This window comes from Abramis brama (assembly GCF_963993115.1).
Source record: "Abramis brama genome assembly, chromosome: 18".
NCBI lineage: Eukaryota > Metazoa > Chordata > Actinopteri > Cypriniformes > Leuciscidae > Abramis > Abramis brama.
In genome coordinates, this window is record NC_139980.1 from 27,484,816 (window position 1) to 27,511,572 (window position 26,757).

Sequence of the window (26,757 nt, forward strand, 5' to 3'; positions counted from 1 at the left end):
TTACTACAATCCAAAATAGCTACTCTTCAAGCGCGAATGAAAATCCAGAGGGAACCCATGGCTCAAAAATGATCTTGCGGGGTTGTAGAGCAACAACCTGCTCAATGTAATTTATAATCAATAATTGGTAAGTTATAAAACAAAACAATGATATTAATAAAACCAAGCTAAATTCGTACAGTCTAATAGGATTTATTTATTATTCTTTTTTTATTATTATTACAAAGGAATGCCAGTTTGGCATGCCAAAATGATGATGTCATGAGTGACACGTGTACCTGAGAAGCAGCAAGGAGTTTACTGTCGGTTAAATTGTCCTTGCGGTCAACAGCGCCATCTCCTGGTTAGACACGGAAAAAATAGGCTGGCCTGAGAATGCAATGGAGATATTATATATAAATAATAATAATAATAATAATAATAATTTAGTACAAAAATAGAATAGAATAGAATAGAATAGAATAGAATAGAATAGAGCAGAACATGCTCAGTTTTTAACTGAAGTACTGCTTGTGCCAAGTTATGCTTAATGATGTATAACGAGCTAATATTTATTGATGTGACTATGGGAGCTTTAAGACAATTATTGTAATAAGGAAGGGTTTAAATTGTAATGAGTCAACTATGGCAAGCCGTTTTAGCTTAAATTGTACCCAGCGTTACTTGTCGTAATTGCATTTTTACTAGTAAGAATTCAATTAGAGAGCTCTACAATTCAATTCTACTAGTAGCAATTACAATTAGAGAGCTCTCTTATTCAATTATTACTAGTAAAAATTACAATTAGAGAGCTCTACAAATGAATTTTTACTAGTCATATGTCTCCATTGACTTCCATTCATTTTTAATTACGGAGCTCTACAACTGAATTGTTACTAGTAAGAATTCCAATTAGAGAGCTCTCTATTTCAATTGTTACTACTAAGAATGCAATTGCAGAGCTCTCTAATTCAATTCTTACTAGTAACAAATCCAATTAGAGAGCTCTCTAATTCAGTTGTTACTAAGAATGCAATTGCAGAGCTCTTTAATTCAATTTCAGAGCTCTGCAATTATACATATCTTTAATTCGTTTTTTTACTAGTAAAAATGCAATTAGAGAGCTCTGTAATTGCATTCTTAGTAAGAATTTAATTAGAGAGCTCTCTAATTGTAATTGTTACTAGTAATAATTGAATTGTAGAGCTCTCTAATTGGAATTCTTACTAGTAACAATTCAATTGTAGAGCTCCATAATTAAAGGAGCTGTATGTAAGAAATGTATTTCAATTAATCATAAAATGGCCCTGATATGTCACTAGACATTAAGAAATCATGTTCATTTCAAATACTTATATCACTGACAACAGTAGTCCGGCCAGGATATTGTCATTTAAAAGTGATTGTTGCAGCCCTCAACTGATGTTGATGTTGTCATGTTGTGTTTTGGCCTAAAGCGCCACCCTCCGCCTATCTACCAATCACAAAGTCAGTTGTGTTTCAGCATCCGGGTTGCCAGCTCTGCTGTAGTTACCACAGCTACGTGTCAGCCTACGTTCCTGCTGGATCCTGCAGCCTATCTGGCAACCTCGAGTCAGGGGGAGGGGGAGGGGATACACCGCTCTACAGTAATTTGAAAGTGATTGCAGTACCAGTTTTGGCCACAATCTTACATACAGCTCCTTTAAAAATGAATGGAAGTCAATGGAGACATATGACTAGTAAAAATTCATTTGTAGAGCTCTCTAATTGGAATTGTTACTAGTAAGAATTGAATAAGAGAGCTCTCTAACTGTAATTGCTACTATAGTAAGAATTGAATTGTAGAGCTCTCAAATTTAATTCTTACTAGTAAAAATGCAATTACGAGGAGTAACGCTGGGTACAATTTATGCTAAAACGGCTTGCCATAGTCAACAGCACTTCAAACATGGATATACAAACACAGAGCAGATGATCCCACAAAATAATAGTGTTAAAATAAAAGTATTTAAATGATGTTATTGCTGTTTGCTAAGCTTCACAAGTGTTGGCAACATACAAAATGTCACTCGAGTATTTTTTTTCTGTTATTTTGACCACTAGATGTCAGACTTGTTAAAAACGACCACTTATAAAGAAGCACAGCAATCAGCCCCAAAATTCACATGAAGATATGGATGATTGTGTTACTATACATGGGCACTTTGCTGGCTTATTATTATTATTAATATTAAAAAGTGCTGGGAGAAAACAATGAGCTATGACTGATATGACGGAGATTTTTATGGTATTTTCTAAATAAATATAACTATTTTTGCCATGTCCTCCCATGGCGTTTATATACAAATAAATGTCTATTTGAAAGAGTTAATAAAAAAATAATTTTTGCATGTATTTGTTAATATATTTTTGACCAACATTGTATAAACCTCCATGGTCTCATGTCATCACCACCACCGTATTTGACTAAAATCCCTGAGCAAAAAATTTAATCAAACTAAATCACATTTGGTCACCAAAGAATAATACATTTAGTACATGAAGAACATTGCAGTCATTACATTTTGTCAAATAAAAAAACATTGCGATAAAATTAGATCCCTTGTATAAAGAAGAAGATCCTTGCCTAGATCACAAACTTTGACTTTTTATAAATTGTAACTATAACCACATTCACATTTAGTCATTTAGCATACACTTCATCCAACAAATGAGAAAGCATCATTAATAAGTCAATAATATTTGCAGCACTAAGTTTCAAGAGTAAGAACTACAATATACCAATGTGAGTCACCCTTTTATTGTATTAACCTGACAGAGATTGATATTCGAGTCTGGTTGAGCAGCTGGTACTGGTGTCAACAGGATGTCAGTCAGTCAGCTGACCTCAGGAAGCAAACCCCTAACAAAGTGCTTAGACAGGCAGGAAATTATTTGACTGGAATGTGCATTATCAGAGACGACCAGCAGGGAGGGACAAAGGAGGAATCCTGAGGAAACTGTGACTCAAGTGACATGTTGTAATCTCTGTTTGCTAATGTTGTCCTCTGTGTCCAGATGGTGATCTTCACATACATGGACAAAAGCTGATATTCTAATGGAATGCTTTAGATGCTCAAAACTGAATGTCAGTATCACTGTGCGGATAAGGGTGTGGGTTCAAACTTTACAAGAGACAATCCTTGACTTGCTGTACTAAAAATCCTTTATTTGGTGTTCCCGGGCAAAAATGACTGCCTTTTAAATAGCTTATACATATTTCATTATGCTGTATTATCACCAAATATTGGATTTAATCTTTCTGTCAACTTGCTTTCTTTCATTAAAATTGACTAATAGACCGTAGGTCTCATTGAGCTGAGCTCATGCACCTCTGTTTTTGGTGCATGAGCAAACAAAACCTGTCCTAATGAAAAAAAAAAAAAAAAAACAAGTGGATGAAAAGATTGGATACAATATTTGGAAATACCAAAGCATAATTAGTTATTTATATAAGCAATTTATATAATACATACATACATACATACTATGTATGTATGTGTATGTGTGTGTGTGTGTGTGTGTGTGTGTATGTATGTGTGTATATATATATATATATGTATATGTATATATATATGTATATGTATCAAATTACAAAAAATGTAAAAAGTACACAAATGATCAAATATTTTTGGAAAGTTGTTACACCCTGTGTGAGCAATGTCAGTTTTAGTCCAATGCCATAACATTAAGTAGCATTTTTTGGAAAAAGAATATCCTCTCCGGGTCAAAATTACCAGATTTTGCCGAGTTAGATGTGTTCTTGGGTCAACATATTTTGTTGATCCTTGATCAACATTCCTGTCTGAAAATTTAACCATAACCATATCCCTACCCTACCCCACCCCTAAACCTAACCCTACCCAAAAGTAATCCCTAAAATCAGAGGGAAATGGGAACACTGATGTAGAAGCACCTAACTGTAAGCCTAAACTGAAAACTTGTCCCTCAAATTGGTTGAAATTGGAATGTTGTTCATTGTTGCACTTGTTGAAATCGGTTTCTTCAGAACCCCAATAAGGGTTAAATGGATAGTTCACCCAAAAATGAAAATTCTGTCATCATTTACTCACTCTCATGTCGACCCAAACCTATATAACTTTCTCTCTTGTATGAATTTGGAACAAAAACATTATTAGACCCCACTGACATTCATTATACGGACAAAAAACATTTTTCAAAATATCTTGTTTTGTGTTCCACAGAAGAAAGTCATACAAGTTTTACAAGTTTTAGTCATGGCATTCCGTAATATCAAAATATGCTTTCAGCCTATCATTGTGAAAGCTAGCCTCCCACACAGGTGACGTTTCTAAACTTAGCTCGCAACAGCTGCACCCAGACCGCATAATGACAGGGACAACAGCTCTATAGATGAGAAAAAGAAGACGGTATTTAACTCCAACATATTGGTCAGACTTGCATATTTTAGCTCGCTGCACATGCAAATCACAGCAGAAAGCTTTCATTCAGCAGAGACCACTGTCACCACACTTCCTTGAGGTAGATAGTCATCTGTAGTAGTGAGATTTTGTCGGGTGATAAACTTGTCAGCTTGTTTTTCTGGCCTTGCAATATGATCTAAAATAAACATTAGAATAGCTTCAGTCACATGATCATTCAGAAATCATTCTAATATGCCGATTTGCTGCTCAAGAAACATTTCTGATTATTATCAATGTTGAAAACAGTTGCGCTGCTTCATATTTTTGTTGGAACTCTGATAAATATTTTTCATGGATGAATAGAAAGTTCAATATAACAGCATTTATTTAAAATAGAAATCTTTTCTAACATTATAAATGTCTTTAGTGTCACTATTTATCGATTTAATGCATCCTTGCTGAATAAAGTATTAATGTCTTTTTTTTAAAAAAATGACTGGAGTGTATCTGTGTAGCACAAGCTTTGCATTATGGAATACATGCAGAGTACTTCTTGCTAACCTTAAGTATGAGCAATCATAATAGTGATACTTTTCTTGGTAAACACCACCAATTAAACGCAAGCGAGACCAAATGTTGGCAGCTCCATTTAATTCGCAATTAAAAATGATAAAGACATATTTGCTGTCTGCAGGCCTGAATTGACTTTCTATATCTGAAAATAAAGTGCAGCAGCAAATGTAACAATGAAAAAAAAAAAAAAATTACAATGTGCATTTTTTTTACAAAGAAAACATGAATGTAACACAGGTGTTGTGCTATAGATTCAGACACATAAGTCAGTATATTTAGGGAATCAAATATTACAGGTGTTTGGAAATCAATCACAGCAGATGTGCTCTCAAAATATACAAAATGAACTCATTCATTCGAGTAAATTTCAATCCCATTGGTAAAAGGCACCGTCTGTGGAGACAAAAATAAAAAAACAACACCACCAGATTGACAGTCAAAGCTTTCAGTTGATAATGTTAGCAAGTTAGCAAAACAGCAGACGTTTAACAAGCTAACATTCTGATTTTGACTAATTTCGGTTATGTCTTCCTCAATATATATGTACAGATAATTCAGTTATCTGCACTGGAGTGATAATATAGCAGATGTGACGAAATTCTCCCTGAGAATATCAGTGGCATTCACTACCAGCCTGAGTGCATCTTCATAACTGATTGTCTCCGAAACCCAATTGATGATACCTGGCAAACACTTATAACCAGTTGAATTAGATGGCATTGCACAGGTTTTGTATAGGGCATTTCCCAAAAGAGTATTAGACCAGCAGGTCTACAAGCATCGCCATGCCTTAATACTCATATTCCTGATATTCCAGCCTGACCATGTTGCTATGGTTACAACCTTTCATGCAATGCATTTCCCTGCACTTTCTGGCTATCCTCCAGATCAGCCTTTGTTTGAGTGTTAAATGGCTAGCTCAAATCAACACGGGACAGACGTTGGAGTTGAAGCTTTACGGGTTGCCTTTTGTTTAAATTTCACTGCATGTAGTGGAGCGAATGTAGCATGTCTAATGGTCACGATTATATATTTGTTGGCATGCTACAGTATTCGGTTTTTGTAACAACAGCATGGGATTGAAACAAACCCAACACATGGGAATGGATTACAGTGGATATGAATCTATAACACTGTGCAATATACAGCAGGGTTGCCTATTGGGCTGATAGTCTCGAGCATTGTGTCGCTCAGTGTCTACGTCTCAGTGTGCAAAGCTAAAATATACTACAAATGAACATCAAAGCGTCCATGGACATTAAATTTGAATGAACATTTCTAAGAATTATACACACTCAATTAGAAAATGTGATGCATCTAACAGTTTGTTCAAGACATGCACTATGCTTCCATGTAGGGTTTGAAAGTCTGAGACCACACTTAAAATCTGGCATTTAAAAAACAACATTATTTCACCATTTCTAGGTCACTAGAACATCTCTAATTCAATTTCTGATATTAATTATGTGAACTCGGTCAGATTTTCTTTAAGCCATTGCAGCAAAAGATGCTCTTTGGATCATTCTCAAATCATGCTGGGTAACATGATCATCAGAATTCACTCAAACAATTTTTTACCCCCTTTGGAATAACATGGACAGATAGAGCGCTGACATTAAGACATTGAATGTGTATTAAAACAATTAAAGGTGAATTCTGACTTAATATTGATTTGATAATAAAACAGGACTACTAAAATACTACTACTAAAATATTCTTAAATTCATGCACATTTTGCAGTTCAGCTTTTCACTGTAATTGTTACGGTGATACATTTAAAAAAAATATATAAATATTTAGTTATTTTCTAACGTAATTTGTAATATATACATTAAAAAAAATATGCAATTATTGGTTTTCTAAGTTTCTAATGTTTTTAAATACATTTTTAGAATTGTTTATATATATATATATATATATATATATATACACACACACACATTATAATATATATATATATATATATATATATATATATATATATACATATACATTTTAAAGACTTATTCAAATATTAGTAAATGATGTATACTTATATACATATATAAACATTTAAAAATATATAAAAATTGGTTTGAAAACAAATGTTAATATTATTTATGTGTATTTATATATATATATGTGTGTGTGTGTGTATGTATGTGTATATATAAATAAATATATATATATATAAATATATATATATATATATATATATTATGTATATACTATACACACACACACAAATTTAAAAATTAAGTTAGAAAACAAATGTTTAAATTACAAATTATACTATCAGCATAACAATTAGAGTGAACTAATTTAAATGTAAATACTAAATTAGACAAAAGCAAAATAGGTATCAGACTTTTGGACCCCAGTGTATTTTGTGTTTGGTTTACAGCTTTAGATTTGTGGACACTTTTACATGACACAGTACTGATTTGCATGACCTGGATGACCTATATGTCTTGGCGTGGAGCTCTGGGTTCCGTGTAATACGGGACCTTTTGTTTTCCACAGTGTAGTAGACAGAAACGTGTTTTGTTGATCATGCAAATTCCAGCGGATGTTGGCACAGCATGAAGGGGAGGGAGGGATCGAGAGGGGATAAAGTGGGACAGACATTAATTCAGCAACTCACCATCATCAAGCACTAAACGCTTACAGATTATAACATCTGATGCACGTCATAAATAGATTAAAGAACAATATAATTCACACTGTGAGGCTCCACTGCATTACGCATCCAGCAGGAAATTATTACGAGTCTAGTTCCATTCCTAAAAATGAACTGAATTCAAATCAGTTTGGGGGCTTATAAATAAAACATTCTAAAACAAAATCTCCTCAATTAGTCTTTGATCACGATGCCAAATACGTCATGTGGAGGAGAGCGTCAATGTGCAATTGAAGATATTCACGAGATGCAACGAACAGGAAAACTGCACGTTGTGATTGTTGTATCTAAGTGGCCAGTGTTTGGTCACTTGGCACCCAGGGCTATTTTGGGGTGTCTGTTTGTGTGTCCAGGTCCTGAGCAGGATGACCGAAGCTGAATCAGCACAGCCAGCGACCCGATCCCTGTGAGCGCTTCCTCCTCCGCTTACAGATGTAGTAGATAGGCAGAGCAAACAAGCCTGAAGAGAGATCAGTCACAACACAGGACAGCTCGGTCACACTGCAACCATCAACAACCATCTTTACAGAAAAATAGAAATAAGTTTGGGATCAGTAAGATTTGTTTTATGTTTTTAAAAGAAGTATCTTATGCTCGCCAAGGCTGCATTTATTTGATCCAAAATTGTGTGAAATATTATTACAATTTAAAATAACTGTTTTCTATTTGTATTCTATCTGTGATGCAAAGCTGAATTTTCAGCATCATTACTCGAGTCTTCAATGTCACGTGATCCTTCAGCATGTATCTGAATAAGAAATCTTTTGTAACATTATAAATCTTTACTGACTTTATCAATTTAATACATCCTTGCTGAATAATTAATTTCTTTCAAAAAATAAATAAATAATGTTTTTACTGACCCCAGACATTTGAATGGTAGTGTATAATGTTACAAAAGCTTTCTATTTCAGATAAATGTTGTTCTTTTGAACTTTCTACTCATTAAAGAATCCTGAAAAATCTACAAAACTGTTTTCAACATTGATAATAATCAGAAATGTTTCTTGAGCAGCAAATCAGCATATCAGAATGATTTCTGAAGGATCATGTGACACTGAAGACTGTAGTAATCACAGGAATAAATTTAATTTTTTGTGCATTTTTTTATTTGCAGATCTTATTACCATTCTATAGTAAAACAATCATTAAATTAAAATCTGCATAAATTAAAGGCAATATTTTAACAAATATTATCAATATGTATCTAAATAATTCATTCCATAATATAAAAATATAAATTTCTTGGGCCATACAGTCTTAAATGATACCCAAATATGGCTAAGTCAGTCCTTACTGCCTGTCCAGCATTTGGAAATTTGAAGGAAAAAATGCTGTATTTCACCAACACTATGTAATATCAAGATTCATATGGCTTAATGTCACAACCATTTGTATATTTTTATTATAGGACTGATTTTGTTAATGAGAATATGGGTGGGAGGGGTGCTTAATTGTCATAAATATAATGATAAAAAAGCAAATATAATTATAAAATCTTATTTAGTGGGATGCAATATAACCCAGAGATGTTCCTGACAGGGTTTATAAGATTCACTAAGGAAGTGTTACACAATCCTTACCTACGACCAAAGCCAGAGCTCCGACGACCACCACGAGGACAATGACCACTGGAGCCACCATCACTTTACTCACTGTGGAATGAGCAACAGAAAAGCATTCAGGCTCACAAAAACAAACACATTTAGAATTCTTATCTACTTCTGGACTAAAGAGAAATGGATGGAGTGCATTTGTCTTTCTGAGCAAGTCACTTGGTTAAAGTGAACCCTGTGGAACAAACACTTGTGTCTGTGATGTATGGATGGTTGGGTATCATATGGTTCACTGGACTAGCCTGAGGACACCACACAAACACTGGCTCATGTAATGTACACACACACAGAGATATGCAAACTAAAAGCAGATCATGGAGCCGGTCATATCTCTGCAACATTTCTAACTGCCGTTATCAGGAGGTTTTAAACTAACATGGTCTGGGTTGTGTAAACTGTTCTTTCAGGTTCTCTAGTTGTGTCAGGACATTTTGTTTTTGTGACAAAAAATCTTTAACATAGAAAGAACTTAAATTAGTTTGCATCCAACTTACTACAAACAGAGCCTCGGACCAGCCGGCGCAGGTGGGGTTTCTCAGGCAGGTAGCGGTACTTGCATCCAAACACACTTAGGTTGGAGGTGTGGTCCCCAAAGAAGCGCAGATGCCTATACCTCTCCCCACAGCGATAACAAAAGTTTGTGTTGCACTGTGTGCAGGTCATGTGATCACAGCCCTCCGTTCTCTGAATGTGAATCTGTTGGTATAGAGAAGAAATAATCTTGGCAATGAGTAATCCATTCACAAAGATGCACCATCCAGCCATCTATTTTGTTTTCTTCTTCCACATATTGGTTACATTTCTAGCCAGATCTAAGAGCTAGTGGCGTAGATTTTCCTGAATCTGGGCCAGTGACTAACAATGTTCAATTAGTGAAAGCCTAAGCTAACAAAATGATAATTATTCCAACAAACAATGCACTTCTTCTTTTTATAGGTTGAGAAACTCGCTCTCATAGGAAAGATCTTAGCTAAGCCCTCAGGTATCTGGCTCAGGTATGAAGGTATGTCAAACGCCCATGTTTTGATGTGTCCTCCAAAGCACATGAATGCAAAGCACCAATGTCTGGATAGAAAACAGCAACGCCTTGTAGAGCTTGTTGATCTCTTGAAATTGTGTCAGTGGAAAGAAAATGGTCTCAAGTGAACTTTAATTTAGGATCACTTTGCCCACACCCCAGTCTTGTGACTTCCTGCAATTCCCTGTTTACTAAGACTGTAATTAGAATTAGACAAGAGGAAAGGAAAAGAAAAACAGTCCTTTTTTACTATCTCAAATGGGAACATTCCGTTTTTACACTGACTGTCTCTGTTTATCCGAACTACGTACCTCCTCTTCTTTTTAAATTAGCCATGTTTTATATTTCTGTAGCAAGTCTACTTGTTTTGTAAGTCAAGTTTCTGGCACTAAAAGTGTGATAGATGGGTTTTAAATTTACATTTTCCAACCAGACAGTTGATGTACCCCATTGACTTCCATAGTAGGAAAAAAAATACTGGAAGTCAATAGGGTCCATCAACCGTTTGGTTACCAACATTCTTTAAAATATCTTCTTTTGTGTTCAGCAGAAGAAAGAAACTCATACAGGTTTGAAACAACTTGAGGGTGCGTAAATGATGACAGAGTGTTCATTTTTAAGTGAACTATTCCTTTAAGGCAATAGCTAACATAAATGATATACAATTCTTTTCAAGAATTTCAAGTTGTATGAATTAACATTAATGTATCAAATGGACATGAATGAATGAACAACAGTATATTTATTAATTAACATTAATCTGGATTAATAATTGCTGTAAAATGATATGATAGTGAAATGATAATGAAATGATAGCCAATACACAACCCCAAACTTTTGAATGGTAGTGTAGGTCATTTGCATATAGTTTTGATAATACTTTACAATAAGGTTCAATTTGTTAACATTAATGTATTGGGTATCATAGATTAACAATGGACAACGGCCAATTTTACACCGAGTTTGGGGTTGTGACACTGAAGACTGAAGTAATGGCTGCTGAAAATTCAGCCATCACAGGAATAAATAACATTTGAAAATAAATATATAAAAAACAGTTTTGTAGAGTTCGTTCATTACCTTGCAGCGTGGGCACTTCTGAGCGTTCCTCTGGCCATGTTCGATGACGCTGGCCCAGTGACGCAACAGTTTGTCTCCTTTATTGTAGTCTCGACACTTCAGGCCTTCATGCCAGGGCGCATGGCATTTAAAACACCAGACAAACTGGCACATTGAGCACTGAATCTGAGGGGGAATATTTAAAGACACAACGAACACAGACAGTTTGCTTACTCAAGAATGTCTTTTACCAAACAAAGTCACTCTAAATCAGAGTTTAGGCACATAACTCCAAACAATGTAAGCTAATTAACTGCAGAAAGGACAAAAACCTAACCTTATACTTGTGTTCAATCTTGGTGGACGTCTGTTGGCTACGACCCTTCAGGGAAGTAAACAGGCTGCACTGGGGACACGGTTTTGTGCTGGAGTCCAGTCTGCTCAGCTCCAAGAAGTACTTGTATTTTGCAAGCTCCTCATTGGTCAGGTGGGGAATCACCAAGCTCTCCCCCAAGTAACCACTGCACTCCGTGATGGGACACACCAAGTGTGCCCGACCCACGTGAACCTTAAAAGAAACCCAAATTTACACATGAGTAAAATGCAAACAACCGTCAGCAACATTAAGGAATATGTCAGGTCAGAGGTCACCCTTCCGCCGGAACCCGAATATTTCTTACAAAACCCCATCACTTCACTTCAGAAGGTATTTATTAGCCCAGTGGAGTCGTATGGATTAATTTTATGATGGATGGAAGAGCTTTTTGGAGCTCTATTCAATGCCATTACAAAGCCGGGGAGAGCCAGGATATTATTTAATATAACTCCGATTGTGTTTGGCTGAAAGAAGAAAGTCATTTATACCTAGAATGGCTTGAGCGTGAGTAAATCATGGGATAATTTACCTTATTGGGTGAACCATTCCTTTAATGCAACGTTAAGCCTTTAGATGACTCCATGTGCAGTTAAATATGTAATCCACCCTGTCTGAAAACGGTTAACTGAACAGTGACGTGTGGACAGTGATTTAGCGTTCTTGGAAATCGCGGGTTTTAATCAGTGATTACAAGCTAGTGCACAAGCAGTAGGAAGTCCAACCAATCTGTGTACACAAGCAACTCAAATAGCCACTGTACAACCAACACGATACCCGAGGTACTTCCAAGTCAATGATCAACGTCACCTTCTCAAACAATCACTGGGCTATGGTAAATTGTGACTGAAGATGGCTCAGGTAGGAAGGTACCCTAGGGGCTCGTTCCTACTAGTTTGCACAGGTTGAATGCGGTATGATTTGTTGATAAATGGATATGTGTTCAATGACCTTTCCCAGTCTCCTGGAGGGTTAAGAGATCTCATGGATCAGTGAGATTCATTTCATTCTCATTGTTCATACTACTGCAGAGCTTTGGTGCATCCCTACAGCTGCAGGACTGTGACTATCGGCACCTCCCCTGCGAGAGGATTACGTCCCCACCCCACCCACCTTTGGGGACGACAGGATTACCGAGCACTTCCATCGCAAACAAATAATCTACTCTCAGCTCTCCTATTTTTATGCTGGGATTTCAAGCACACATTTAGTGGACATTATCTGAGGTGACAATAAAAAGAGATGACGAGATGTCTGAAAATTCGAGCAAGTTTTGGATAGTTACAAATCCGCTGGAATAAAATCTGCCATGATATCTGTAAGCAATGCACTCTGGATCAATCTAGACAAGACTGGATTCCGTCTGTCCCTACATGATGTGAGCATCAGGAAAGGTTGACAACAGTTACCACTTTCATTTTACTACTATACTACCACATTGTACATCCCTAAAATATGGCTATGCTAGATAATCACCCTTGTTCTGTGGAAACTCTTGAGTTAGGGTCAATTGTGTAAGAGTTTCACAGAACAATGGTTACTTTTAGCGATGAATCACAACATTATACAGCAAGTGACTAGTCATTTAGGCTAGATTTAAAAAACATTTTTTTTTAGGGGTGGTAAAGTTTAGTCGCTAGAATCATACACATTCAGCCCTTTGTTTTTTGAGCGTTTTGCCACAAGCGTTGTGTTATTAAGATCGTTTCTGCTGCTCTTCGTCAAGCTGCTTTTGAGTACATAAATGCATCTTTAAAAATCTAAGAAAAACAATCAATTAGGGCAAATTGAACCTGAAATCAACCTAATTATACAGGATACATTTACACACAAGAAGACACACTGAGATTGTTTTCAAAAGTACGTCAAAATCACCTTTGTGAGAACAAGGTGTGTCCCAATTTGCACCATTTTGCAGTATAAATAGTGTGAGTAGTATGTTCACATTAAAAAATTCCAACCAGAAAAAGCGCACTTTCAATACCCGAATGATGCACTTATTTATATGGAAAAAAATAAATAAATGTAGATTGTTGGACACTTCATGCACTCAAACTGTTGCAGATTATTATGTAGCCAAAGGGGAGGGTCTATCAGACTATCAGATGACAAAATACCCATTTAAGCCTCACATACTAGATGGATTAATACATATTGCGTTGTGTAAGTGCATAGTGTATACACTCTATAGCACGTCATTTGGGACACAACTTTAGATTACCTAAGCTCTGCTGGAACAGGCTCGTACTAGTTTAGGGACACTGCTTGAGTCATTTATAAATGACGCACTTGACTAATGCAAAAGATAGTCTTAGTAAACAGCACTAACAATGCTCATGTTGAGACAAGGGCTCTCGTGGCTGATTGTCTGGTGTCTTGTTCTCGCAGCAGGTGAGATTCTGCAAGCAGGGTGTGCTTGGAGTTTACTTTGGGATCCTAATGAGATCTGGCACTCCCATGAGAGCCCTTACCTGAGTACGTGGCACCAACTGGTGACAGCAGTGCTCGCACTCCCCCAGGGCCACCCACCAGTCCTTTTTACACCTGTCAGCCTGCTGCTAATGGGCCGACCATACAGCTAGCACAATAACGGCACTCAGCAGTCACCGCATACGTGAACAATCCTCTCAGTATAGAAAGAGAGTCTGAGTTTCAGCCTGCCATGTCACACGCTGGCATCTTGTATCAACTTTGGCATGTTTTCTGATTGACCAGCACCGCCTCTTGAGGTGGGCTATTTTCTCGGGGAGATAATGGATGTGAAATCGAGTGCAGAATTTAAGCATAAATCAGTTTTCTTAATGGTAAACACCCAGTCAACAGTATGAAAGAAACCAAACTGCTGTGGGAAACACTGAAATTTAGTGAGAGACACTTATCTTTCACATCTAGTTTATATTAGTTAATAATATAATCTAATTTAAACACTAACCAGGTATGGATTAACTTAATCTAGAAGAGCATTCCTATCCTTAGATGACTTTTAAGAAAACTATGCTGCATAAACGCAACACACAGCATGAGAAACCATGCTTATCGGTGAGAGGATGAACACCTCAGGGTGTAAATTGTGTGTCCAAACACTTTCAGTATAGCATCCATAAAAAAAGTAACCAAACATTTTTTTCCATTTCCTCAGCAGATTTCTTGCATCACCTAATTTCAGCACTGGATCATATTTTTAATCTAAGGCCCCATGAATATCAATTACAGTAGGTTGTAGGTAACATTCAGTCTAGCAGAAAGTGTATACAGTTGTTCTGCAAGCCTACAAAGGTCAGTAAAGCCGTCTATACAGTACTCCTAGGAAACATTACAAGATTTGATTGCATATAAAAGATCAAATCTAATGAGGCATATACAATCCAGTACAGTATCAACACTGAACTGACTTCAGCTGAACAACAGTCGAAATGCATAATTTTCCTGATATTACTGTAAAGCTGCTTTGTATAAAGCGCTAGGCTATATAAATAAAGTCGACTTGACTTGACAGCAAGGCAAAAAGTGAAAAGCAGACAGACAGACATTTCCAAAATGTTTAGGCATCACCACTGTGGCTTTTAAATGCTACTTTCACAGTGCAAGAGTAAAGATAAATCAAAGACTTTATTAAAATAAAAAAATAAAGCTCTAACACTATACAACTGCAAAGACAGTTTATGAAAACTGACTGTTGTTGGGCCATTTTCTGTCATTTAGTAGCCTGGGTTTCCCCATGCTGCCTTGAGCGCAGCGTGATTTTATTCACGCTGCTAGGCAGCCTGGATACCATGGACTAGATTTTCCCCTCAAAAAGGGAACCAATCACAGAACGGGGAGGGAGCAGCAAGACGATGACAACGTCTATGCGACACACCGAAGCAGTTTGTTTAAATCTATGGATCCAACATGGCATCAAACGCGAAGTTACCTTTCGATGCAACCTTAGATAGTGTTCTAAGTAGTTTAGAACGCAAGTTTATTTCGTCTTCTTCCTCGTCGAATTTCTGTCGCTCTACGTACGTCATCTGGTGTAATTGAAACGATTGGCTATGAGCTACGTACAGGCGCATTTGATAGACATTCGTAGCGCCCAATAAACGGCTCTGGGCATTCGTAAACCACGCCTCAAATACGAGAAAATGAACATGTGGTTCCCAGACCACGTCTCAATGAGAAGATGTCTGACGTTAGCCAGGCTAGTCATTTAGAGTTTTTGAAAAGAACCATGGTTAAGCTGAGCTCCTGTGCATCAGGGTTGGGCTATTGTATACCTTTATGAATTCTCTATAATTTATGAGTTAAAAGGAATCCACTGACATTCAACAGTCACACCAGAGGAATTTCACTACTGAACTCCAGACGGATCATTACAACATCCCTAAATTATACAAATATTTAATTTGGACTAAATCATCCTCATTTAAATTCAGTATTTTTTTTTTAGATAGCTACAGTGTTTTGGCTTAAAAATTAAAAGTGTTTATTGTATTACAAACCACGAATACACACACACACACACACACGCCCATGCATACATATAAAATATGTATACAGTACACATACGTACATTATATATATACACACACATACACATATACATGGAGGGATCTTGAGAAACATTTAAAAAACAAATATCTGAACTATTTATAACTTGATACATTCATGATGCTGAAAATAATCGATGCTTTTGTACATAGAGCAACAATCAAAAAATAGTGCCGACTAAATCTAAGAAGTCACAGTTTATGCATAATAATGAACAAATCACGTAGCAGCCGATCACAGAAGTCCTAATTTATTGTTGAAGTCTATGTAATTGTTCTAAAAACAGTTTTTGATGGCTGTGGCAGTGCTGCTTCACAGGGAATGAATTTAAAAAGACACAAACTCTCAGAAATAGTCCGTGCCAAACGCTGTCAGCACACTAGACAGCTCTGAGAAGTTGTCTCTTTATTCATCTCCTTTGAAACAACGCAGCTAAAAATATTAACTTCAAAAATCGGAATAAATTAGTAGACTCAGACCCACAAATGACATGTTGGAAGAAATATGGTTATGGTTGGCTATGGTTACATGTTTATAGGCAATTTATTCTTACCTATAAACATGTTATCATACGCATTATTTTTTTATTACATAAATTCATATTCAAAATACAAAACAGTTCTGGATCCTGTTTTTGAGCTTAATTCAAATTCAATTCACCTTAGGAATTTCTGAATTCAATTCTGAATGGCCCACAACACTAGCCTGGCTCCGCCCTCCTGCGTACTTCAGCTCAATTTTATTTCCCTTCAGTACTACGTCTGGGATTGTGGTGTATTCTTTGGTTTTCTCCGGCCAAATTTTTGGCGGCCCAATCAGCGAACAGAGGGAGTGGCTGAGAACGATGACGTTGATGTCGTGCGTTAGTTTGAGTTGTAGGGTTACGTCACGACCAAAGGTTAGCGATTGGTTATGGCAGAGTGACTCTGGGCAGATCCAATAGTTTTAAACTTCAACAGAGTACCCGCCTTCAAGGAAGTTAACGCTTGTCAATGGAGAGTGGCCAGACTCTCTGTACAAATGAAATGTACGAGAGTCTGGTAGAACCAGGCTACCACAACACTAATGAACCTCATTCTTTTCAAAATTACGAGACGGATGTTACCACAGTCATCTTTCTGAAAGTTGTGTTGGCATTATAGAGATATACCATATATTATGACTATCCATGTCTCTTTAAACATAAGTAAGCCACTAATGGACTCAGCAGTACAAGCCAGCATTCTGAAATATTACTCCTAAGAATGAACCAAACGCCCTTGCCATAGGCACCTGACATTTAGACTGGTCGCCCCATTTGCCAAGCCCAACACAAAGGGCTGAAATGAGAAACAGAGGCTCTGTGAAGTTAAATATTAGCTATTTAAATGAGTCTTTTGTAGTGCAGACCTCTTGCCATTTCTTTTCAGTAAAAGTGCACATTAACCGTTCACCCATTCGTTTCATCTGGTTACAAACAATATTCATAGCATTTGAGCTTATCTAAATTGCTTTTGAAATCATGTACACCACAGGCCTTAAAATGATTGCAATAAAAGCAGGATTACAAAAAGATACTGGCAATGTCATCTTCAAAAAATAGGAAAAAGTGCCCAAATGATAACTGAAATCATACAACAAAAGCAGAAACTTAACTCAAACTCAGATGTTAAAGGGATAGTTCACCCAAAAAAGAAAGAAGATATTTCAGATAAATAGATAGTTTCTTCAGGTTTTATAAAGGTATATAAGACCTTTTAAGACCAAAATGTAAGGAATAAAGTGATTGTCACAACGTGATTGTCAATATGTTCTCAAAATGTAAATGTCGAGGGAGAACACAACGAGTTGTATTAGCAACACTTCAAAGTTTCAAAATAAAACTTCTTACCGATCTCCATTACTTATTAATCCATTTGAAAATAAAAATAAAATTTGTTTAAGGTTTGAATACCTGCTCACAACCACTAGAATATGGACATACTGCAAAAAAAGCAAAACCTAGGCCCAGTTTCACAGTTTAGATTAAGCCAGGATCAGACCTTAGTTCAGTTAGGGCATTTAAGTGACATGCCTTAGAAAAAAACATTACTGATGTGCATTTTGAGGCAAAACAATGGCAGTAACATATTTTAAGATATATCAGTGCAAGTTGCTTTCAGTTAAAACAGCTCAAACATGCATCTTAGTCTGGAACTAGGCTTAAGCCGTGTCTGTGAACCGGGAGTTAATGTCCGCCATTTTGTTTCTCAAGTAGCCTAATGTAACTTGATTTAAAAATGTTAAGATGTACTGGAAAGCAAGACAAAAATACTGAGGAAGATATTTATTTTTCATGCAACATTTAATGCCATGACTTTATGAATTTAAGGCTTTTTGATTTCAAAGAAAGTTGCAACTTTTTGTCCATAAAATTAAATTCAATGTGGTTAAAAACAAGACAATCTTTCAAAATAACTTCCTTAGTGTTCTACAGAAGAAAGTAAGTCATACAGGGTTGAAATGGCATACGGGTGAGAAAATGATGGCAGAATTTAAATAAAATAATTTCCATCCATCTAGACATAGGCCTAGCCTGCATATGATTGCACGTCACTTAACTCTTCAGGCCTAAAGCTCACGTAGGCAAAGAGAAAGTTTTCAATCAAAAAGTAGCTGGAACCAGAAACTCGCTATGACGCTGTACACAGTTGTAAAGCTGTCATTGGATACTATTCAAACAGACAGGTTTTACAGGTAGCCTAATCAGTCTTTACAGCAAGACCCTGAAAAGCGAAACACACGCTGCAACAATGGGAGGAGTGGCGATGCATCTGCAAGCGGATATACAAAATACAAAACAAAATTATTTTTGGCAGCATCATCTCATAATTGTGCACTCCAGAACACAGTCTAGGCGTGCAGCTAAACAGGCCAAGTGAGATCACCAAACGCAAGTTACCGCTTGGGCATGAATAAGACAAAACTACACCAATACCGTCAGCCACAAAAGACGGCTATCATTATCACATCAACCTCTGTCTGACCCCCGAGATCATTCACAGGGGCAATAAATCTGATTTGAAAGAAGAGAAGCAACAGGCAAGCCAGCGTTACTCGATTATGTCCACAAGATCCCTCCAGAAGGGCAAATTGTTTCTATGTTGCCAGCAAAACGCACACAGACCTTCCAGCCAACAGTCATGTAATGTAATTAGGGCACAGAGAGGCTGAGCTCAGTGATTAAACAATCAATTACAGCACAAGTTCTTCCTCCCCTCGCCAGAGTCATGACTCACTGCAACGGGGTAGAAAAAAAATCTTCTCTAGACCCTCTTCCTCTTTCTAAGAACCTGATATTAAAGAACTGCGTCCAAACTAGGGATGTGATAAACTATGTAGTAATGTAATGTTTTTGGTTAAGGGTGACATGAAGGTCTTAAAGGGATAGTTCACACAAAAATGAATATCCTTTGATCAATTACTCACCCTTATTGTCATGTCAAAACCTGCATGACTTTCTTTCTTCTATAGAACACAAAAGAAAATCGCTTTTTTTAACATCCATACAATGAAAGTCAACGCTGTAAAAAGCATTTTTCATTGCAAGTCGTCAATAAAACAAAGATCATTGGGGTGTGTTTTACATGAAAATACTATTTCAGATTTTCTACTTTAAAAACCTCATGTTTAATTTAATGTGTAACTAACCGTTTCTTTGCAACTGTTTGTGATATTTACTAGCAATTTCTAAGTGAAAACTTTTATAGTAGCCTAAATCCTACACCATTTCTTTTTTCCAATGAAGCAGTCCTATGTTGTTTGAACCACAACATTCTTCAAAATATCTTCTTTTGTGTTCCACAGAAGAAAGCAATTCATACAGGTTTGGAACAACATAAGGGTGAGTAAACAATGACAAAATTTTTCATTTTGGGTGAACTATACCTTTTACAACTTGGGTTGTATGTTGATGTGATCAGATGCATTTCTTAAAGGATTAGTTAACCCCAAAATGAAAATTTCCTAATAATTTACGAACCCCAATGCCATCCAAGATATCCATGTCTTTCTTTCCTCAGTGGGAGAGAAATTATGTTTTTTGAGGAAAACATTTCTGGATTTTTCGTCTAACAATGGACTTCATTGGTTACCATCAATAGTTCGGATTGAGCTGATCAACAAACGGACAGGGAACTACGTCATCACATTGAAAGGTCGCGCCGGCGCCGGCGGAAGTACCGCCCCACTGTTTACAATGCGACCGTACGTAGGAGGATAGTTCAAATAGTATTGTTTGCTATTATATATATAGTAATAGTATTCAGTGAATATGAATATGAATAGTATATGAATAACATTCTGATGATGAATATGAATAGTAGTTCAAATAGTATTTAATTTTTTTTTAAAAATGACCTATCGTTTCGCTAGATAACAACCTCTTCTTCAGCTGTGATCGCGTACAGCCCGTTTAAACACTTCAAAGACTTTTGAAACTGCATTGATTTGGACTTAAAAACGATGGTAACCAATGAAGTCCATTGTTAGAAGAAAAATCCAGAAATGTTTTCCTCAAAAAACATAATTTCTCTCCCACTGAGGAAAGAAAGACATGGATATCTTGGATGGCATTGGGGTGAGTAAATTATTAGGAAATTTTAATTTTGGGGTGAACTAATCCTTTAAGCCGCCTTTTCACTGTCTGCAATCTTTAGATACAATTGTCGCAATTCTAGTCACACAACACAAGTTGAGATATGCATCATCTCCCTTAAGCAGGCAAAAATCAGCTTAAGGCCCCGGTATACTCATGGCGAAGTTCTTTTTTGTTCTTTGATTGAAGTAAATAAAAGTTTGAAATATGTAACTAGCGGTATTAATTTAAAAATGCAACTTTTCCAAGAGGTTTTTACAATGCAAAACCTAAAGTACACCATGCAAATTAAAGCACCACCATTAACAATTTCAAATTAAAATTGTATGGCTGACTTGCACTGTGACTCCATATTAGTTTAAATATACAGTACAAAACAAGTTGCATATTTTCCAAGTTTCACCAAAGCCCTCACAAGACTCATTTAAGCACATGTTGGTGTGTCAAGCATCTTTGAGGAACTCAGAAATATGGTCATTCTTTTTTTCATATCGCACAGACATGACTGTAGTGTACAGTCACAGTGTTACACAATACGGGCCTCTCTGAAGCAAAGGGAGAACTAATGACAAAGTCTGTGATGATCACATAGGCCAGTCTTGGCAGAACACAGTAAATTCATCACTTCTCTAAAGCAGGACAGGACAGGATGAGAACGTTTTCACAAGCACAATAGAGAACCTCTCCATTAACAAACAAAAACATGCTATAATTAGAAGACAAACAATAAGAAAGAGCAAATATCAGGATGACTGACAGGTGATCATCCACCTTGGTGTACATTAAAGACCATAATATGGTAATCATTCAGTACCATATATCACAGTGTTACCATCACTGCACCAGGGTATAAAGACAGGAAAGCATGTATGAAGATCACAGATTCACAGCTTCAGGAGGCTGTGATTCTCATTACTGGCATGTAGAGGCATATTAGGCACAAACAAAGGGACATCACCGAAAACAAGACTTTTTATTCAATGCTGAAAAGAAAGGATAAATTTGCAATGAAATGGGGTGGATGTGGATACCTGCGAGATGATGTATCTTTTCAGACATTCTTCACAAACGGCCTTTTTGCAACAGTGTAGCGGCATGATTTGTTTGTCATCAAGACAAATGCGACATGTTAACACAACAGATAAACTGCTGTCAGCATTATTGTAAGAGTGGTTTATTCCAGACTCCATCAGGTCAGAGACTGTATAGGGCTCTGGATAGGGATCATGGTCCAATTCTGAATTTGGCAAGTCAGGAGGTAAAACCAGTACATCTGATGATGATGATGATGATGATGTGGTCTCATGATCAGATGTTGTTTTCTCAACAGGTATCCTATAATTATCATTGGCAATACAGTATACAGTGCAGTAAACATGCTCTTTTGATTGGCTGGGATCTTCATCACTCTTGAAATCAATATTATAATCAATATGATGATTCCTATCTGGACTTCCCAATCTTGAGTTGCTCTCCATGTCTTTTTGGAGACTTTTTGTGCTACATTGCATCCTTTCATCATACGTTTCATGATCCACATCGTTCAGTTTGATGCCAAATCCTACTTTCTCCAGGTCTTTGGGATCTTCTGCATCTCTGATAGAACCAAAATTCCTTCTTAAAATATCCACGGCTCTTATGTTTTCCCTCTCGTTATTTTCTTTATTATTGCCTCCCGGTTCATGTTTGTGTTTATGAAATTCCAAAACATCCTTCGAGGACAACGATGATGACACCTTCGCCTCGCTGCTGCGGACATCCTGGCCGAAATCAGTGCTCCGTATCCCGCTGGATACATGGACAGATTCCCCGTCGCGTCCGGTATAACCGGGCATATTTTGCGCGGTGACATTCACACGAACGGAAGAGTCATCTTCCATTCCCGAGCGGTCAACTTTCCATTTGTGCCAAACACGCACGGTCCGGTTTCAAACTCACAAACTAAAAACAGAGCGAGTAACTATTATACCACTTCCGGGTCTGAAATCTCAAATCCTACTACGGCGAAGCGTCGGCTTATGAATATTAATTAGGCCACGGTGACGTTCCTTGGTAACGTCCCAATGGCACACATCTGTCTTATGAATATAAATTAGGCGGCTTTGACGTTGTGTCGTTGTCTTCCAATGGCAAAGACCTTGTTTATAAATATTAATAAATCCTTCAGCATAGTATGATTAATAAATTCACAGCTGGGAATTATGCTACTTTTGTTTAGGCTCAAACAAAAGCTAGGTGAAAACTATTGTATATAACCTATTAAATGCGTCACATCAAGACTGCAGGAAACTTTTGAACCTTCTCATCAAATTATTCTTGATCTTAATAATTACCACTTTGAATGTTTTACTACGTGTTAATACAATTTTGTACTTTTTATGTTTTATTCAGTGGATATTATTTTCTAGCCTATATCTGACTTTTTTTTTTCATTCCCAGTAGCCTATATGAATTCTTGATATCAACAATTAAATTTTCACTAGTTAAAATGCTAGATTTTATTAACAATGCAAATTTGTATATCAGGAATTACATTTCCACTTGCCTATAGTACAAATGTTAATTCTTGATATCATATCAACAATGACGTCATCACTCGCAGAAATATGAATTCATGATATCAAGAATTACATTTCTTTTTTGATATCAATAATAACTTTGTTACTAGTAAAAATATAAATTCCTGATATCAAGAACTCCATTTTTTACTAGCTGAAATATTCATTCTTGACATCTGTTAATGTATTTCAACATGTTACATTTGTTATTTCTGATATCAATAATCAGATATCTAAAATGGCTTAGTAACAATCACATTCATCACAATCACATTCACACTAGAGGGAGGTAGAGCGTAAGGTATAGGCTAAACGAATCTCAATTTGCAAGCTGGTTCTGCTTTGGTGCTTCACATGATAAGAATGCCAGAAAAAGAACCACATAAGGAAATGCTGAGTGTGATGTTTCTTTGGAAAAGTAAAAGGTAAATTAACCCAGTAATAGGTCACAGTGGGAATGTTGTACAATACATGCTGAATCATCATTCTGCCCCACCTTGTTGATCTCCTTTAGGATAAAGAGGCCCCTGGGTCCCTGATGATATTTGCACATTCAAAGCATCTTTAAGCCTTGCAAGGTCAGAAATGAAAGCTTTACACTTCATCCATAAGCAAAAAAAGGATATCAAGTAGTTGCCATTGCTACACTCTAAAAAATGCTTGGTTATTCTAAACCAATTTTTGGTCAAATACGGACAAACCCAAACGTTGGATTAAAAATGCAATTTAAAAATTTAACCCAACGGCTGGGTTTGTCCATATTTGACCCAAACTTGGGTTAAAACAACCCAGCATTTTTTAGAGTGTAATGATGTTAATAATATACAATATATTGTGTGTATCATAACTTTTGCACCATGTTACACATTTTAATTTAATTTTATTGATTGAAATGCTTTGGTAAGCTTATATTATATATATATTTTTTTTACATTATGCAAACACATCAAAACACAAGATGGCCATTCTTTCAAAAAGTGCAACTGTTTCCCAAGATGGCTTTTTAAACGGAGCATGTTAGTCAAATCCTAGTCACTATCATGTGGCAATGTATAAAAGCGTGACACAAACCCGTCATTAATTAATAAATCAAAATCACGGGTGTTAGTCATGCTTAAATGTCCATCTGTTAGGAGGATTATTAAAAAAATTCTAAGGAGTGACCATCTGTTATTATCTGTGATGAATCGAAGAGGGGTCACAATGTCACAGAACGCATTCAAGCACGCATCACACATTCAAAGCAAGCGAATCCTGCTCTACACGGAGGCTCGTTTCAGTTGTTGAAGCACAAACAAGCCCCTCCCTGTCTCTTCCTTGAGTCATCTGTATTCATATTTGCTGCCATTGTAGTGCCTATGTGGATATAAAAGGTTGGATACAAAGGTTGCCTGTGAAATACATGCCATCACAATGCCAGGTGCTTCTGGGTGGTTGCCAGGGTGTTGCTATGCAGTTGCTAAGGTGATTTGACTTTTTTTTAGCATGCTGCTTTGTAGTTGCTAGGGTGTTCTGGGTTGTTGCTATGAGGGTTGTTTGCTGTCTTATATCACTATGATATTCTTTTTTGTGTGTGTGTGCTAATTTTTTCTTCTGCCAAGCAAAATGTTATGTCCGATCTACAAAAACAATAGTACCTCTTTTCAACAAGCTGCACAATTTTAGGTTTAATTCATGTCTGTAGATCCTTTAGAAGTGTCGCTTCAAAGTTTAGGAACAACTCCCAAGCAGTATGAGCAGTAGTAGGCCTGATAGTGATTCTTGCATTATTATTAGCAAGCACCACTGATTGTGACTATAATAATTAAAACTTAATATTTTAATTTTAATCTTAATCATTCCATATTTTGGAACTGTCGGGATGGATTTCGCGGGAATATTACATTATTTGCATACGTACCTTAGTCTCCCGTGCTTGTCACGTGGTGCGTAGAATAGCATGAAGCTAAAAGTGACAATGGATGGATCATTCCAGTTGTGAAACAAAGAAACTGTTACAGTATTTCTGTGTCTATACACTTTGAGCCGAAGGCGAAGCACATCCAAAACAATGGGTTTCACCTAAGCATTACACACAAATTTGTGCGTGACATCTGCGTACAAACGTTTTCAGGAACAAACCATGATTCACCAAAAACTTTGGTAGTAAAATTTATTCTAAATTTACAAAAAAACATTAGGAACAATTGAATCCACTCATAGCCTATCCAAAAAGCAATTTCTCTGTGCAGCCTTATAGGCTAATCTTGTTAAGAAGTTATATTTAATCTTAACACGACTATAATTATAGTATATTATATTATATTAGTTTTATATAAAAATATATAATAAAAAAATCTTAAATAGGCCTATATTTCATCATGTAGCCTAGCCTACGTGAAACAGTAAGAAAAGCTGCTTCAGGCGTGAGGTTTCTCTGAATAATGCAGATAGCCATTAGCCGGCTAATGAGAGGACAGTAAGCTGGGTCTGTATAAAAGGTGTTTATTGTGTTTGAACTGGTTTTGAGAATGACACACCTGGCTTATGGCTTTGCTCGAGTGAGCGGCATATGTTTGCCGAGAGTGACGAAAAGCTGTAAAGAAAAAAATGTGCGGAAATATATGGAGATGGTTTGGGCGTGTTTTATGCAAAAGACTAACCTCGTGTACGCGGCCGCTTATACTCCAAATTTACTAACATTAGAACGAGATTAAAGGTGCTGCATGTAACTTTTTGACAATGCTACAGCCAGTTATTTTTCTTGTGCGTTCCATGTTGGAATGTCTGTGTGATCCCGCCCACTGCCAATTTACCCAATAGTACTTCGACACCCCAGGTTGCCAGTTATCGGAAAACAGCCATGGAAGCCAGCAAACAAACTAGATCAGAGATCGCAGATTACCCGACCTAAAAAAGCCTCGGCATCCATCTAAAAATCTCTATGAACGGGAGCATATTAAAACACGGATAAATCAACTCATCAACTTACAAGTGTGTATCTCCTCGCCTTCCATTGTCAATCGCGCTCGCTCCTGTTGCTTGTCCTCAATTTGGAAACCCGCGTAAACGTTGAGTCTGAGGAGGAGGGGGGGGGGGGGCAACTCTCTCAAATATTTTTAATTTGAACTGCAGTACCTATTTCACACCGCTTGCTGTTAATCTTACATACTGCACCTTTAAGAACAAATTCATGTGCGTATGTGCGTATGTGCGTTGCGGATATTTTTTGTGCGAATTTCTCCTGTGCGCACAATTACTAAATAATAATGAATGAGACCCAATGTTATTCCGCGAAACACATGCAGTTTTATTTTTTTTAACCGCTAGAGGGACAAAACTTACATATTGCAGCTTTGATGATCAAATCATAAGGGAAAACTTCAGAAACT

General features: G+C 36.7%; 1 protein-coding gene across 1 annotated transcript; it reads right to left on the reverse strand.

Moving 5' to 3' along the window:
• Positions 1-7,175: 7,175 nt before the first annotated feature.
• rnf217 (ring finger protein 217) lies at positions 7,176-22,756 on the reverse strand. Its single transcript, XM_084091786.1, has 6 exons — positions 21,860-22,756; positions 11,648-11,878; positions 11,332-11,496; positions 9,728-9,929; positions 9,201-9,272; positions 7,176-8,077 (listed from the first exon to the last, which is right to left on the reverse strand). The coding sequence occupies exons 1-6, from the start codon at positions 22,706-22,708 to the stop codon at positions 7,998-8,000; spliced, it is 1,599 nt and encodes a 532-aa protein (XP_083947912.1). The 5' UTR covers positions 22,709-22,756; the 3' UTR covers positions 7,176-7,997.
• Between the last annotated feature and the right edge of the window lie 4,001 nt (positions 22,757-26,757).